The sequence below is a fragment of the Trichechus manatus genome, unplaced genomic scaffold (assembly GCF_000243295.1).
Source record: "Trichechus manatus latirostris isolate Lorelei unplaced genomic scaffold, TriManLat1.0 scaffold00061, whole genome shotgun sequence".
Taxonomy (NCBI): Eukaryota; Metazoa; Chordata; class Mammalia; order Sirenia; family Trichechidae; genus Trichechus; species Trichechus manatus.
This window is the reverse complement of record NW_004443997.1, coordinates 2549813-2565951: the sequence shown is the minus strand read 5'-3', so window position 1 is coordinate 2565951 and position 16139 is coordinate 2549813. Positions and strand designations below refer to the sequence as shown.

The window sequence follows — 16139 nt, the reverse complement described above, 5'->3', positions numbered from 1 at the left end:
AGTGGTAGGAGAGGAGGCCTTGGGTATTAAGCCGGCATGAGGAACAGATGGAAAGAGCAGTAGGATTTGGTTTTCATAGAAATGACTCTGTGATTGTCAGACACTGGTCCCCAGGTCCTCCGGGTTCCTCGGAGCTACATCAAGGACTACCATGTGAGGGTAGAGAAGAACACTGATGCTTTTCTTTTCTTTTCTTTTTTTTTTTTTTTAAGCGCTGGGAGGTCCTTTTTTATTTTTTATTTTGGTGAACGTATACACAGTCAAAGATACACAAGTTCAACAATTTCCACGTGTACAATTCAGAGACTTTGGTTACATTCTTCAAGTTGTGCCACCATTCTTGCTATCCTTTTCCAAATTTTTCCACCACCATTATCTTAAACACACTGCTCCCTAAATTTCCCATTCAACCTTTTGAGTTTCTATTGTCAATCTGATCTCACACAGATAATTCCTTAAAAGAGCACAATGCCCAAAGCAGATGCACTTCAAGGTTCTCTAGTTCATCGAACAGATGGGTTTGGGGGTTGTAGATGCTAACTACTTTATAGCACTAACTATACAGTTCAGAGAACTTTACACGCATTTACTCACATAATCCTCACAACAAACATCCTTTGCACAATGAGATTAACTAGCTTGTCCAAAGCCCTGCACCTGTGTGGTGTCAAAGGGAGGCCTATAGCCCGTTGGCGCTTCCCCGCCCAGCACCACCTCTGAGGTCTTCGTCCCTCTGTGTGCCCCGAACGAGGGGTGCAGCTTTACTGCTGAGGAGGATCCTCGGTAATCAAGCCACCTGACCAACTTTTTTTTTTTATAACAAATTTTTTTTTTTCTTTTCTCTCTTTTTTTTTTTTATTGTACTTCAGCTGAAGGCTTACAGAACAAATACTTTCTCATGAAACAGTAGTACACATATTGTTTTATGACATTGGTTAACAACCCCACAACAGGTCAACCCTCTAACTTCTCAACCTTTTTTTTTGGTGAAAATACACATAGCCAAAGATACACCATTTCAAAAATTTCTACATGCACAGTTCAGTAACATTGACTACGCTCTTCCAATTGTGCTGTTATTCTCACTTAGGATGAAGGCTTACAGAACAAAATAGTTTCTCATTTAACAGTTACTATGTTGCCCTATGACAATGGTTAACAATCTCACAACACATCAACAATATCCTTACTCAACCCTGGGTTCCCTATCACCAGCCTCCTTGTCCCTTTCTGCCTTCTGGCCCTTGTCACTGGACTACTGTACCTCATTAGTCCCATTTGAGAACACTGATACTTTTATCATTTTTATATATTGGATCACCAAGAAAGAAAGAAAGAAAAAGGAAAGAAGAAAATCGTTGGTCTAAAGCAGTGGTTCTCAATGGGGGCAATTTTGCTCCCCAAGGGATACATGGCAATGTTTGGAGACATTTTTAATTGTCACAACGCGGGGGTGGGTGGGTTGTACTGGCATCTCATGGATAGAGACCAGGTATGCTGCCAAACATCCTACAGGCAACAGGACAGATCCCCACAACAAAGAATACTCTGATTCAAAATGTCAGAGTGCCAAGGTTGAGAAACCTGGATCTAAAGGATGGATTGAAGACAAGACTAGAAAGAGGCAAACCAATAAGATTACTGCAATAATTCAAAAAAGCTGTGGACCGGGATAAGGCAATGGCACTGGCAGAGGGACAAGAGAAACCATCCCTGAGCTGGAATCAATAGGAAAACTGAGGCCTTGTCCCATGTGAAGAAAATGCATGGGGATTTTTCTACAAATAGAGGAGGTCATCATTCTGCCTGAAGCCTGAGTACAATGTTGGTCTGCTCTGATCCATGGATCCCCACCAGTGCCCTTCCCCACAAGAAATGCTAAGAAAGTCGAAACCAACCGAGTTGGGAATAACAGTGGAAATAAGCCTTTCAGAATTTATGTTGATTCTATTTTTTATCATCATAGACTGTTCTTATATTACTGCTACTGCCTTACAGGTAGAGAGTCTTTAAGCAAATGTTAGAACTTGGGTTTCCCCATTTTTTTTACTAAAGACTTAGTGCTGTAATAAGAACAACAGATTTGAAGAGGAAATGGAAAGGAAGTTACTCCAAACCTTTATCATCTAATATTAATCAAGACTGTACCCACCTGTGGTTTATCCAGTGAGGAATATTATAGTCATCGCCCAGACGAGAATCCCGAGGAGCAGTCCGATTATGTAGCTGAAAGGAGAAAACCAGCACCCAGATCAGCTAGAAAACAATTAGGAGGTAGAGGCGGGAACTGCTCCAACTTTTCTGTTTTTAACTACTCTTAAGATCACTCTGAGGCATTGGTGGTTCAGTGGTAGAATTTTCATCTTCCATGCAGGAGACTCAGGTTTGCTTTCTACTATCCATCCACCATTGAAGGCTTTAGTGTTGCTATGATGCTGAACAGGTTTCACCACAGCTTACAGACTAAGACTAGGAAGAAAGGCCCGACTATTTACTTCAGAAAATCAGCCAATGAAAACCCTACGGAACACAATGGTCTGACCTGCAACCACTCACGGGGATGGCACAGGACCAGGCAGCATTTCGTTCTGCTGTATGTGACAGGGTCGCCATGAGTCGGGGCCAACTCAATGGCAGCTAACAACAACAAGACCTGGTGCTAGAAACTGGCCTTTAGTAAGCAAATCAAAATCTAATTACCTTGAACAATGGGACAGCATGTAATGGTTGCTCCCCCATGCACACTAAGTCCACACCAATTCCTAAAAAAAAAGAAAAGACAAAAAGAGTTGGGGGGAGGGAGTAGGCAGAGATAAGTTCCTCCATTTGTATTTATGATGTTTTTCAACTGGGTCATAGCAGGAGGCAAAGCTTACTCACCATCCTACAATTAATAACCCCAGCAGTGTTGCCTACACAGCAAAGAAGTAAACAGATGCATTTTTTCTGTTTCCTCTTTACCAAGGAATCCCGTCATACCTGCCACTATTCAGTGTTTCACAATTAGCCTTTGACTGCCTTACAGGTGATAATTTGTAAAAAGAAGATAGTCAAATGACCATTACTAAAGTTTTATGGCCAGAAAGGAACCTTGTAATCTCATAGTTAAAGGAAAACAGCCCACATCACTTTATTGGCAATCAGAGCTTACTTTCCCAACTCCATCTTGCTGGTACAACATAAATCAAATGCGGGGACTTGGTGGGGGCGAGGGTGGTGCATGGCATATCATGGAGGGAGAGCTGCACTATGGGATACAGATGGTGCTGCCCGAGAGGGTTGAATGCACACTGGTCCCTGGAGACAATCTCCCAAAAATACATTCTCCAATGTTAAATATGTTTGGGAAACTCAGAGTATCAGATACACAGAGATAATAGAGATAGGCTAACATACAAAAAGCTCTGAGGAAGACCTGCAATTAGGAAACTAATTGTTTAACTCTGCATGATGCAGCACTTCCAAACCAATCTGGCCGTAGAACTCTTCCTGTTACCGAACACCTACTCATACCCTCAGAACTCGGGATGCACAGAGCACTTAGTGAGTCTCCTCACTCTCTGAGCACCAGCGAAAGCTCAGAGTTCTAAGTCAGGCTATAAACACGTGGAGACAGAGCACAAACCAGGGAGAGTTACCATTATCTATCATCCGCTGCTTGGTCAAGATCATGAGTAAGCGGTCTACTTCAAACACACCCACCCCAGGTGTGATCACCACAGACATCTGCCCCGTCCGGTCAAAGTTGCGGTTGATGTAATGCTTGTCAAACACTTGAAAAGAAACAAAAATTCCCCAATAAAGACACTATAGATTTTCGGAAACCAATCTCTGGCAGGCATCTCTGTGCTCTCAGAGAATTTTATCTCTATTCCTTTCATAGTGACTGTCACATTTTGACCTGAATTCTAGTAAGTCATATGCATGTCTGTCTTGTCCCTTCTACATTAAGAACTGCTTGAACACAGAACTATGTCACTGTCATCTTTGCTACTTCCCCTCATCAATGCCTAATACTTGCTGAAATTGCATGCCGTTAACTTAAACTAGCCATAAATGAACCTGTATTGAAACTTATAAGAATCAAATACTAATTTAAGACAATATTTAACAGAGTAGACCGGAATTTTGAGACAACTTCGTAAATTTGGAAAGTTAATTTTTATTTCTGGGCCTTGCAATTCTCATTCTGGATAGTCAGTGATCTTCAAATATGACGAAAGATTTACTAATAAAAGATGACACTGTGCTCTAGAATCACCAGCACCCGGGTACAGACAAATGGAAAGGTGATCCACAAAGTGAAGCGACCACACATAATCACTTCTATCACTGGCCAGGGCTGGACAGGCACCTAACCTGAGCTGGGCCATTCAGACTCTATAAGGAATGTGGAACTATGAACAGAGAGCAGAGACAGGGCAGGTGGGAGCTGACCGCTGTTCTGAGAATTCCTGCTGCTGTGGTTCCCAGAGCATCTGTCCCAATCCTTCTCCAACATGGTGCTCAAGTCTTCCTAGCTGCCTCCCCAAACCTGTCTCCTTAAATTTGCCTTTTTATACCAACTCTGCAGTTTCCTGTTATTTGCAAATAAAAGTATCACCCACACAAAGACAGACACAAATTTAGAAGAAATCACACCGCACTGTTAACAACGGTCCCTCTAGAAGAGGGACTGACAGTGGACAGAGGGATAGGTTTTCATTTTTTACTCGATACACCTCTCTATTATTTGAATTTTAGTAACAGGAGTTACTTTTGTAATTTTAAAAACTAGCGTGGAAAATATATTTTTTTAAGTTAGCCATGAGCATCTGGGGACAGGATAAAAAATAAGAACACTGTTCTTAGTAAAACAAAGAGCCCAAGTAAGAGTCCCTCCAGATCTTTATCTTAGATTACCATGAGAAGCAGATGAGAACAGCAAGTTAATTTCCCAACAAAGACCAAAAAACTAAAGGTTGGTCAGAAGAACTATCCAATCAGAAAGTAGGGATTTCAATTAATTTCAGTAGTGGGGAAGAATCAACTAGATCTGGGTCTTTGGGCATTAGTAAAAAGAAGTTCACAGCTGTGTGGTAAATAAAACAACTCACTGTGGTTGGCCCGATGACTCACCATTGAATGACAGATTGATGGCCTCTAGGTAGTTGCCTTGTGCTGAGGTAGAATTGTCTCCTTCAGGAAAGCCCTCTGAAGCAAAAGATGCAGAGAAGGAAAAACATCTTATGAAAGACGAACACCTTAAAGAATAAGCAAAAGGTGTCTGGCTCTATAGGGCCTCTGCCCTCTACTAGGGACACTGTTGAACTGACTACATATAATTAACAATTGGACCCATATGGCAATAGAACCCTGATGAGACGCAGAAACTACACACAGCAACGGAAAGGGAAACAAGCATGAACCTCTTTGTCTCTCAGCCCCCGTGTTACACCTCCCTTCCCACTGCACTTTCTATTACATGGATGCAGTACCTGCCTGTTCCAGTCGCACCAACACTGGATACTGGATGAAGAGTTTTTTAATGGTCACAAGTAGTGAAGTCCACTCTTCTCTTCTCTCATTCTGCACCACCACTCTAAAAGCAGTATTATTAGAAAATATTCATCAAACAGCTACTACATACAGGACATCAGGTCCCTTATAGGATGCCAAGGAGATAAGATGGGATTCCCAGAATTAAGAGAATTTACTATCTAAACTGCAAGTGTTACATAGTAACAAGCATCACATAAGTAGTCTACAGTAATAAGTAATCAAGCCAAATGTATCTAACAAGCATTACCAAAGGAATGTCATCACATTAAGAGTCACATAAACTAAAAATAAAACATGGGAAAACATTAAACAAAAAAAAACTTGCCTTGAGATTGTATTAATGCCCAGTGTTCGGCAGGGACAGGAACATAGGCACATACTGTTAAAGGCATGTAAATTTTACCTTTATGAATTACTGTTAGGCAATATGTACAAGAAGCCTTAAAAGAGACTGTCCCATATATGTACATAACATATATATGCACTGAGCATGTCCAGGTCAGGGAACTAACCAGATTAGAGGAAAAGGATGGCTGTGAATCTGTTTACTGTACACTCTTCTGTACCTTTAAAAATCTGAACCGTTTGGATGTATTCCAAAAAAAAAAAATTTAAATTTAAAAAGAAAACTACACATTTTCTCTAATACAGTGAGTTCAATGCTAGGAATTTATTTTAAAGAAACACTCAGAGGTACATGACTACCTATTTGTATATATATATGTATGTATACATATATTTATTTATCACACTGGTATAGATAATTTTAAAAACTAGAAAAAATATCTAACAAAAAAGAATTGGTTAAATTATGATAAAATTTGATAGACTATGACAAAATACTGTATAGTCATCAAAAATTATATGATTATTTTTGGTAATTTTTGAATACGGGTAATAGGTACATGGAAGTTCACTATGCTGTTCTCTCTACCTAAGTATGTTTGATTTTATTAAAAACAAAAACAAACCAAAAAAGATGATGCCAATTTTAAAATGGAATAAACAGAAAAAGATCTGGAGAAACAGATACCACACTGTTAAAAGTATTTCACTCTGGACTACAATGTCAGACTAGGAATAAAACAAAAAAAAAGATGAAAAGATGAGCTAAGAAGATGAATAGACAACTCACACAAAGGAAAAACACACAGGACAACACTTACTCTCGCTAGTAAATGAATAGTAACACACAATGAGATAATTTTTCCTCCATCCAAATTGGCAAAGAACCAACGAAGGAAAGCGTATTCAGTGTAGGTAAGAATGCAAAGAGATATTTTCATGCACTGTTGCTAAGCAAATAGAATTTTCCACTTCAATGTTTTTGGAGGGCAATTTGGCTTCACAACCGAAAGTCTTAACAAAAACAGAACACCCTTTGACCCAATAACTCCAGTTCTGGAAATTTATCCTAAAAAATAATTAAGGATATACTTAAAGATTAAGCTGTAAGAACATTCAAGAGTAGTACTACTGACAACAATGAAAGCTGGAAATCACCTCAGTGTTTAACAAAAGTTAGCAACCCAGTGGAATTTCTCTATAGCAATAAAAAAATGATACAGTAGTAGTGTTTGACATGAAACAGCATTTGTAACACAGTAATTGGAAATGTAGGTTTAAAACATGTAAAAATAACATGTGCAGTATGTGATCACATCGCTCTGAAAATTAATTTTTCTCTCTGTATACAGCGAATGAGGCTTGATTTACTGAGGTGACACTGACTGGACGTGGGAGGTGGAATTGAGGGTGTTTTGACTTGCTCCTTAGATAGCTATACTTTGAGATTTTCCTAAAACAAACCTGTATTGCTTTTATAAGAAAAAGAAAACTTAAGTTTCTTTTAATATTGGGGATGACTTTATAATGACATGGAAAAATTTATACATAAATCTCTGATCTATTGTCACAAATATATACATACACACACACACAAAATGTGTTTTTATGCAAATAATGCACACCTTCTACGTTTGTTTGTCGATCATGCCTTCCCCCTGCAAAGTATTTTCATAAGCATCACTATGCCAATTTTTTTTTTTTACATGTTTCTGTAAAAACTTGTTGTAAAAAATATGTATATAGAAGCCCTGGTGACGCAGTGGTTAAGCACTGAGCTGCTAACCAAATGGTCAGTAGTTTGAACCCACCAACTACTCCCAAACCCACTAGCCCCTCCCAAAACCACCAGCCACTTCATGTGAGAAAGATGTGGCAGTCAGCTTCTATAAGATTACAGCATTGGAAACCCTGTGGGGCAGTTCTACTCTGTCCAGTAGGGTCACCATGAGTCGGAATCGACTCAACAGCAATGGGTTTATGGGATACAGTAAAACCTGCCCCATACGTCTGTCAGTTTGTCCTACTGTGGGGCTTGTGTGTTGCTGTGATACTGGAAGCAATGCCACCGGTATTTCAAAGACCAGTAGGGTCACCACTGGTGGATTGGTTTCAGTGGAGCTTCCAGAATAAGACAGAGTAGGAAGAAGTACATGGAGGTCTACTTCTGAAAAAACTGGCCAGTGAAAACCTTATGAATAGCAGCAGCAGATTGTCTGGTACAGTGCTGGAAGATGAGGCTCCCAGGTTGGAAGGCACTCAAAATACAACTGGGGAAGAGCTTCCTTCTCAAAGTAGAGTCAACCTTAATGACGTGGATGGAGTCAAGCTTTTGGGACCTTCATTTGCTGAAGTGGCATGACTCAAAATGAGAAGAAACAGTTGCAAATATCCATTAATAATAGGAACATGGAATGTACAAAGTATGAATCTAGGAAAATTGGAAGTTGTCAAAAATGAAACGGAACGCATAAAGATTGATATCCTAGGCATTAGGGAGGTGAAATGGACTAGTATTGGTCATTTTGAATCAGACAATCATACTATGCCATGAATGAAAAATTGAACAGGAATGGCGTCACATTCATTGCCTAAAAGAGCATTTCAATATCTATCCTGAAGTACAACACTGTCACTGATAGGACAATATCCATACGTCTATAAGAAAGACCAGTTAATATGATTATTATTCAAGTTTAAACACCAAACACTAAGGTCAAAGATAAAGAAATTGAAGATTTCTCCAACTTCTGCAGTCTGAAATTGATCAAACATGCAATCAAGATGCATTGATAATTACTGGTGATTGGAATGTGAAAGTTGGAAACAAAGAGGAAGAAACAGTAGTTGGAAAATATAGCCTTGGTGACAGAAATGACACGAGAGATTGCATGACAGAATTCCACAAGACCAAAGAATTATTAATTGCAAATACATTTTTTCAACAACACAAACAGCAACTCTACACGTGGACTTCACCAGATAGAAGACACAGGAATCAAACTGACGACATCTGTTGAAAGAGACGATGGAGAAGCTCATATAATCAGTCAGAACAAGGCTCAGGGACTGACTGTGGAACAGACCATTAACTGCTCATATGCAAGATCAACCTGAAGCTGAAGAAAATTAGAACAAGTTCACGAGAGCCAAAATACGACCGTGAATATATCCCACATGAATTTAGAGACCATCTCAAGAAGGGATTTGAGTCACTGAATACTAACAACCAAAGACGAGATGAGTTGTAGAATGGTATCAAGGACATCATACATGAAAAAAACAAAAGGTCATTAAAAAGACAAGAAAGAAGGAAAAGACCAAAATGCATGTCAAAATGACTCTGAAACTTGCTCTTGAACACAGAGCAGCTAAAGCAGAAGGAAGAAATGATGAAGTAAAAGAGCTGAACAGAAGATTTCAAAGGGCAGCTCTAGAAGACAAAGTAATGTACTGCAATGAAACGTGCAAAGACCTGGAGTTAGAAAACCAAAAGGGAAGAACACGCTCAGCATATCTCAAGCTGAAAGAAATGAAGAAAAAATTTAAGCCTTGAGTTGCAATATGAAAGGATTCTACAGGGAAAAAACTGAATGATGCAGGAAGCATCAAGAGAAGATGGAAGGAATACACAGAGTCACTGTATCAAAAAGAATTGGTCAACATTCAACCATTTCAGGAGGTAGCACAAGAACCAATAGTACTGAAGGAAGAGGTCCAAGCTGCACTGAAGGTAATGGCAAGAAACAAGCCTCCAGGAATTGACAGAATACTACCTGAGATGTTTCAACAAACGGATGCAGCGCTACAGGTGTCAAGAAATTTGGAAGATAGCTTCCTGGCCAATTGACTGGAAGAGATCCATATTTGTGCCCATTCCAAAGAAAGGTGATCCAACAGAATGTGGAAATTATCGAACAATGTCATTAATATCACATGCAAGTAAAATTTTGCTGAAGATCATTTAAAAGCAGTTGCAGTAGTACATCAACAGGGAACTGCCAGAAGTTCAAGCCAGATTCAGAAGAGAACATGGAACAAGGGATATCATTGTGATGTCAGATGGATCTTGGCTGAAAGCAGAGAATACCAGAAAGATGGTTACCTGTGTTTTACTGACTATGCAAAGGCATTCAACTGTGTGGATCATAACAAATTACGGATAACGCTGCACAAAATGGGAATTCCAGAACACTTAATTGTGCTCATGAGGAACCTGTACGTAGACCAAGAAGCAGTCGTTCAAACAGAACAAGGGGATATTGTCTGGTTTAAAGTTAGGAAAGGTGTGCGTCAGGGTTGTATCCTTTCACCATACTTATTCAATCTGTATGCTCAGCAAATAATCAGAGAAGCTGGACTATATGAAGAAGAATGGGGCATCAAGACAGGAAGAAGACTCATTAACAACCTGCGATATACAGATGACACAACTTTGCTTGCTGAAAGTGAAGAGGACTTCAAGCACTTACTGATAAAGATCAGACTACAGCCTTCGGTATGGATTACACCTCAACAAAAAGAAAACAAAAATCCTCACAAATGGACCAATAAGCAACATCATAATAAATGGAGAAAAGGTTGATGTCAAGGATTTCATTTTAACTGGATCCACAATCAATGCCCATGGAAGCAGCAGTCAGGAAATCAAACCATGTTTTGCATTAGGCAAATCTGCTGCAAAAGACCTTTTTAAAGTGTTAAAAAACAAAGATGTCACTTGGAAGACTAAAGTGTGCCTGACCCAAGCCACGATATTTTCAATCACCTCATATGCATGCGAAAGCTGAAATGAATAAGGAAGACCAAAGAAGAATTGATGCCTTTGAATTATGGTGCTGGTGAAGAATACTGAATATACCATGGACTGCCAGAAGAATGAACAAGTCTGTCTTGGAAGAAACACATCCAGAGTGCTCCTTGGAAGTGAGGATTTTAGACTCCATCTCACGTACTTTGGACATGTTATCGGGAGGGACCAGTCCCTGGAAAAGGACATCATGCTTGGTAAAGTAGAGGATCAGTGAAAAGGAGGAAGACCCTCAACAAGATGGAGTGACACAGTGGCTGCAACAATGGGCTCAAACATAGCAACAATTGTGAGGATGGCACAGGACCAGGCAGTGTTTCGTTCTGTTGTATTCAGGGTCGCTATGAGTCGGAATTGACTCAAGGGCACCTAACAACAACATTATCATCTCAATAGGATAGGTGAGGCCACTATTATTTTCCACCTTGTGCTATTTTATTTTTCAGAAATTTTATGATGAACATGAATTCCTCTTAAAATGACAGAAAAAGGTAATATAATATGTGATAGGGCAAATATAACAAAATGTTAATTGTGGAATCCAGATGGTGCATATATGGGTGTTCACCGTGCAATTCTATGAGCTGTGCTCTAGGTTTGAAAATTTTTATAATAAAATGTTGGACAACCAACCAAGTTAAAAGCAATGCATGATCCTAAATTGAAACTTGGATCAGGAAAAACATTTCTATAATGCATAGTATTAGAACAATTAGTAAAATCTGCATGTGAACTCTGTTGGATAATATCTGCATCAATGTTAAATTTCCTGAATATAAATTTTGATTATGTAATAGAATGTCCTTGTTCTCAGGAAATACATGAAGTATTTACAGGTGACAGGTCATGATTTATGCAGCTTACTCTCAAATATTTAAAAATAAATAAATATGTAGATACAGAGACAGAGAAAGCAAGTGTGGCAAAATGTTTATAATTTGTGAACCTAGGTGAAAAGTATATGGATGTTCATTATACGATTCTTTCAACTTTCCTGTAGGTTTTAAATTTTTTAAATAAAAACTTTAAAAGGTTATACAAAAAACTGTCTAAAAAGTTTCCATAAGATTTCTGTCTCTCTTTTTACTTTATGAACAAAATCACAATAAAAAACAACTATAGCTGTAAACGAGCCCTGGGGGCATCATGGTTAAGAGCTCAGCTGTTAACCAAAGGGTCAGCAGTCTGAATCTACCAGCCGCTCCTTGGAAATCCTATGGGGCCGTTCCACCCTGTCCTATAGAGTCGCTATGAGTTGGAATCAACCAGACAGCAAGCAGTATAGATATAAAGGAGCCACTGTGGCGTCGTGGTTAAGAGATCGGCTACTAAACAAAAGGTCAGCAGTTGGAATCCACCAGGCGCTCCTTGGAAACCCTATGGGGCAGTTCTACTCTGTTCTATAGGGTCACTATGAGTCAGAATCGACTCGACTGCAATGGGTTTTTTCTGGTTTATAGTTATAAAAGGATTGCTCTTTAGGAGTGTTTTATGAAGCTGAAAAAGTAAAACGAGGGAGAAATACTCTACAGATTGGCATTTGGTACAAGAAAAGCCAGCTTGGGTCTTAGGAAAGAGCTAGCTACAAAAAAATGTTTAAGGCCGCAGGTGGGACCTTGGTCATTTGAGATAAAAACTAAACCCACATAATAAACTCCTCCTGCAAAACAGATAGACATTATATTTCCAAGTCTGAGGTATGAGGAGAAACTAACAAGGAGTTAGTTATTCCTCTAGCTTACAGAAGAGAGTTAAGAGAAAAGCTATCTGGAAGGGCTTTAACAAGCAAAGTCAGAAGTAACAAAATGAACTTATTAACAAAGGGACTGGATTTTACTTAAATGTAAAATCTTCATACTTTAGTCAAGAATAAAACAATTGTTTCAACACCTTCTAAAAAGCAAAAGGCCTTCTAAAGTCCATTTTGATGTCTAGTCTATCCTCCAACTGAAGTGCCAATAATCATGTGGTAAATTTCTCCACACATTTAAAAGTTTAAAAGGTCAAAGTCCTACAGCTCCACGCCGCTGCGCAACCCAAACGGGTCCCATCTGGTAAGCCTTCCATCATCTCACAAAGTGAACCCTTATTCAGTGGCTCTGTTGGGACAATCAGCCTGAGACGCATCCTGTCATGACACAATATGAAATACAGGGCATCAGTGATGATAGTGGTCTTACTAAAAAGGATTAATCTGAATCCAGTCAAGCCTTTACTGCAAGGTCTCTTAACCTTGGCACTACGGACATTTTGGGTCAAATAACTCATTGCTGGGCAGGGAGGGGGGTTGTCTTGTGTATTGTAGGATGTTTAGCAGTATCTCTGGCCTCTTTCCACTAGATGCCACCAGGTGTACCCCTCCCCCGAGTTTTGACAATCAAAATTATCTCTAGATATTGCCAAATTCTAGACACTGACAAACTGGAATCACCGTAACCTTCGGTTTACAGGAAATAAAGAAGTTAAAAGATCACCACAAGGATGCAATCAGAAAAATGCAGAAGGGGTATCCTACAGCCTTCCTACTCAAAAGTGGTACAAAGACTATCAATATGTGCAAACACAGGAGCTAGTCAGACAAGCAGAATTTTAGGCTCCACCCCAGACCTCCTGAACAGAATGAGCATTTAAGATCGGGACTGGGGTGGGGGGTGATTCATAAGCACCGTAACATTTGAGAAACACAGTTTTACAGGACAGCTGACCCAGTTCTTTGATAAGCCAGTGGTCTAGGAGGGAGAGGAGGAAAGGAAATGTTTTCAATCTAAAAACTTAAGAGGCAGACCAAACATAAGAAGTCATTCCGGGGCAATTAAGAAACTGTGAACATGCACCTGGTATTAGATGATAATATAGAATTACTGATAATTTTTGTTAAATGTGGTAACAATACTGTGGTTACATATAAAAATGCCCTTATTTTTTAGATATGCACAGGAATAAAATGTCAAAATATTCATAATTTACTTTAAAGTAATTTAAGGAAAGAAAACAACAAAGCAAATAACTGTTAAATCTCTGTATTGGGTATATGGGTTCATTGTATTCTTTGCTCTTCTTTTCTGTAGGCTGAAATTTTTCATGATAAACAAAGTCTAGATGCAATGTGGTATCGTTTATTGGATTCTGGAACAAAAGAATTTCATGAGTGGAAAATCTAAAAAAAAAAACCCTGAAGTTTAATTAATAGTAATATATCATTTCTCATAATTTTAACAAATGTAGCATGTCTAGGTAAGATGTTAATATTAAGGGAAACTGGGCAAAAGGTAATGGGGAGGCCTGGGGGCGCAGTGGTTAAGTGCTGGACTGCTAACCAAAAGGTTGTACCCTTGCTCCATGGGGGAAAGATGCCTCAGAAGAAAGATGCGGCAGTCTGCTTCCGTAAAGATTTAGAGCCCTGGAAAATCTATGTGGCAGTTCTACTGCGTCCTATAGGGTTGATGAGTCAGAATTGACTTAACAGCAATGGGTTTGGTTTTGGTTTTTGGATGAAGAGTATACGGGCACTCTCTGTATTATCTTCACAACTTCTCTGTAAATCTAAAAGTATTCCAAAATAAAGAAGTTATTTTTAAAAAGAAAAGTTTGGAAAGAAACAACAAAAAAGCATAGTGAAGCACCCAAACATACTTGTAAAAGTCTTCATAGAATCGTCCTTTGTGATCCTGTTGAATTGAGGCTCGGCTTACTTCGGGAAACTCATCTAAAATAGAGAAAACAGAGTCTGTAGATCAGACTAAAAAGAGAAATTCACATTTTCTCTGGCCCCCTCCTAGTTGGGAGATTTGCAATTCCCCCACCCCCCAAAAAAGTAAATAAAGATAACTGTGTATCTGTTTGGGGTTCTGGTGGCATAGTAGTTAAGAGCTCAGGCTGCTAACCAAAAGGTTGACAGTTCAAATCCACCAGCCTCTGCTTGGAAACCCTATGGGGCAGTTCTACTCTGTCCTATAGGGTTGCTATAAGTTGGAATCGACTCAATGGCAATGGGTTTTAACAGGTGTATCTATTAAGTTGGTTTTAAGATGAAGCACAACTCACTAACTTCTTGCAGCCACTAATAGACTAAACTATCTTCTATTTCACCCTCAAATGCAAAAGGTAGGAAAGATGGAGCAGGGCAAGGGGGCAGAAAATGAAGATATGGCTGACGTGGACAGCGGTATGTGAGAGCTTAACATAAAATAAGTAAGAAAAAAGCGTTACTCACCAACAGATTTTGCATCATAGAACGTTCTAGAAAACAGGACCACTGTTACTTCATGACTACAGTTCTTCTCCTGGTTGTGAACAGAAAAAAAGTAAAGAGAGTTCAAGTTTATTTCATTGTCTTCACTATGCAGTAACCTGCATGCACAGAATATTTTCCATTCTAAGAGGCTCAGTGGCAGTCCATGGTACTGGCTAACTTCATGTAATAATAGTTTGCATAGTGCAGTGGAAAGAGCACTGGACTGGGAGTCAGAAGACTTGGCTTGAGTCCTGGCTCTGACACTTAGCAGTACATGACCTTGGGCAAGTTACTTAAAGTCCCAGAGACGTGGAAAGTGCTTTGAAAGCTGCAAATCACCAACAAGTAAGGGACCCTGTCTTCCAGCTCTTGATTTGGCATGAAACTGATTAGCCTGGTGTCAGAGGCTCATGATATTGGCACCTGCTTCACAGTATTTTTTAATCTCTTCAGAACTGCAGTTTAGGAACAAGAGCAGCACCCATGGTATTAGACATAAAAACCAAAGACACTCCTACACGCTACCCACTACCATAGGATGAGAATTGGAGGCTGCTCCAGATAGAGAGGTGGAAGCCAAGGCAAGCAATTGTCATTGGCCTGGGATGGAGCTGGTAAGAATAAATGTTTCCGTGGAGTCCGGAGATCAGTGTCCTGAGAGTTGGATGTTTACAGATGGACATGAAATTTAGCTGGCACCAGTAAGCCAGGAAACTCAGTTTCAGTTCCTCCTGAGACTTTAATGATGACAACCTGCACTAGCTAACCCCATCTCTAACCCAACCATACTTACTGGCTACGCAATTTAGTATTCAGCAAGTAAAGTGTATAACAATGCACATTATATAACATCATATAATACAATGCACCTTATATTCTTCCATAAACGTATCTCAAGTGGACAGGAATTCTTAACTACTTTCCATGGTACCAGGATCAGGGTGCTAGAAAAAAGATCAGAGTCTTGTTGCGTGCCATCGAGTTGATTTCAACTCATAACAACCCCGTGTGACAGAGCAGAACTGCCCCATAGGCTTTTCTAGGCTGTAATCTTTACGGAAGGAGACTGCCAGGTCTTTCTCCCGTGAAGCCACTGGGTCAGGTCAAACCGTCAACGTTTCAGTTAGCAGCCGAGCACGTAACTAGGCACCAACTAATTTACTGGACTCCAAGTGCTCCGAACTCTTATCTCAGCATCCATATCTGACT

General features: G+C 39.6%; 1 protein-coding gene across 1 annotated transcript in view; it reads right to left on the bottom strand.

The window, feature by feature from the left end:
- DEPDC5 (DEP domain containing 5, GATOR1 subcomplex subunit) overlaps positions 1 to 16139 on the bottom strand; it is a 136501-nt gene that overhangs the window by 88123 nt on the left and 32239 nt on the right. The window contains exons 11-17 of the mRNA XM_004378975.2: positions 14910 to 14979; positions 14330 to 14402; positions 5478 to 5581; positions 5119 to 5193; positions 3639 to 3773; positions 2701 to 2762; positions 2153 to 2226 (exon numbers count right to left, since the gene is read on the bottom strand). Coding sequence (XP_004379032.1) covers positions 2153 to 2226; positions 2701 to 2762; positions 3639 to 3773; positions 5119 to 5193; positions 5478 to 5581; positions 14330 to 14402; positions 14910 to 14979 — 593 coding nt within the window. The remainder of the gene's footprint in view (positions 1 to 2152; positions 2227 to 2700; positions 2763 to 3638; positions 3774 to 5118; positions 5194 to 5477; positions 5582 to 14329; positions 14403 to 14909; positions 14980 to 16139) is intronic.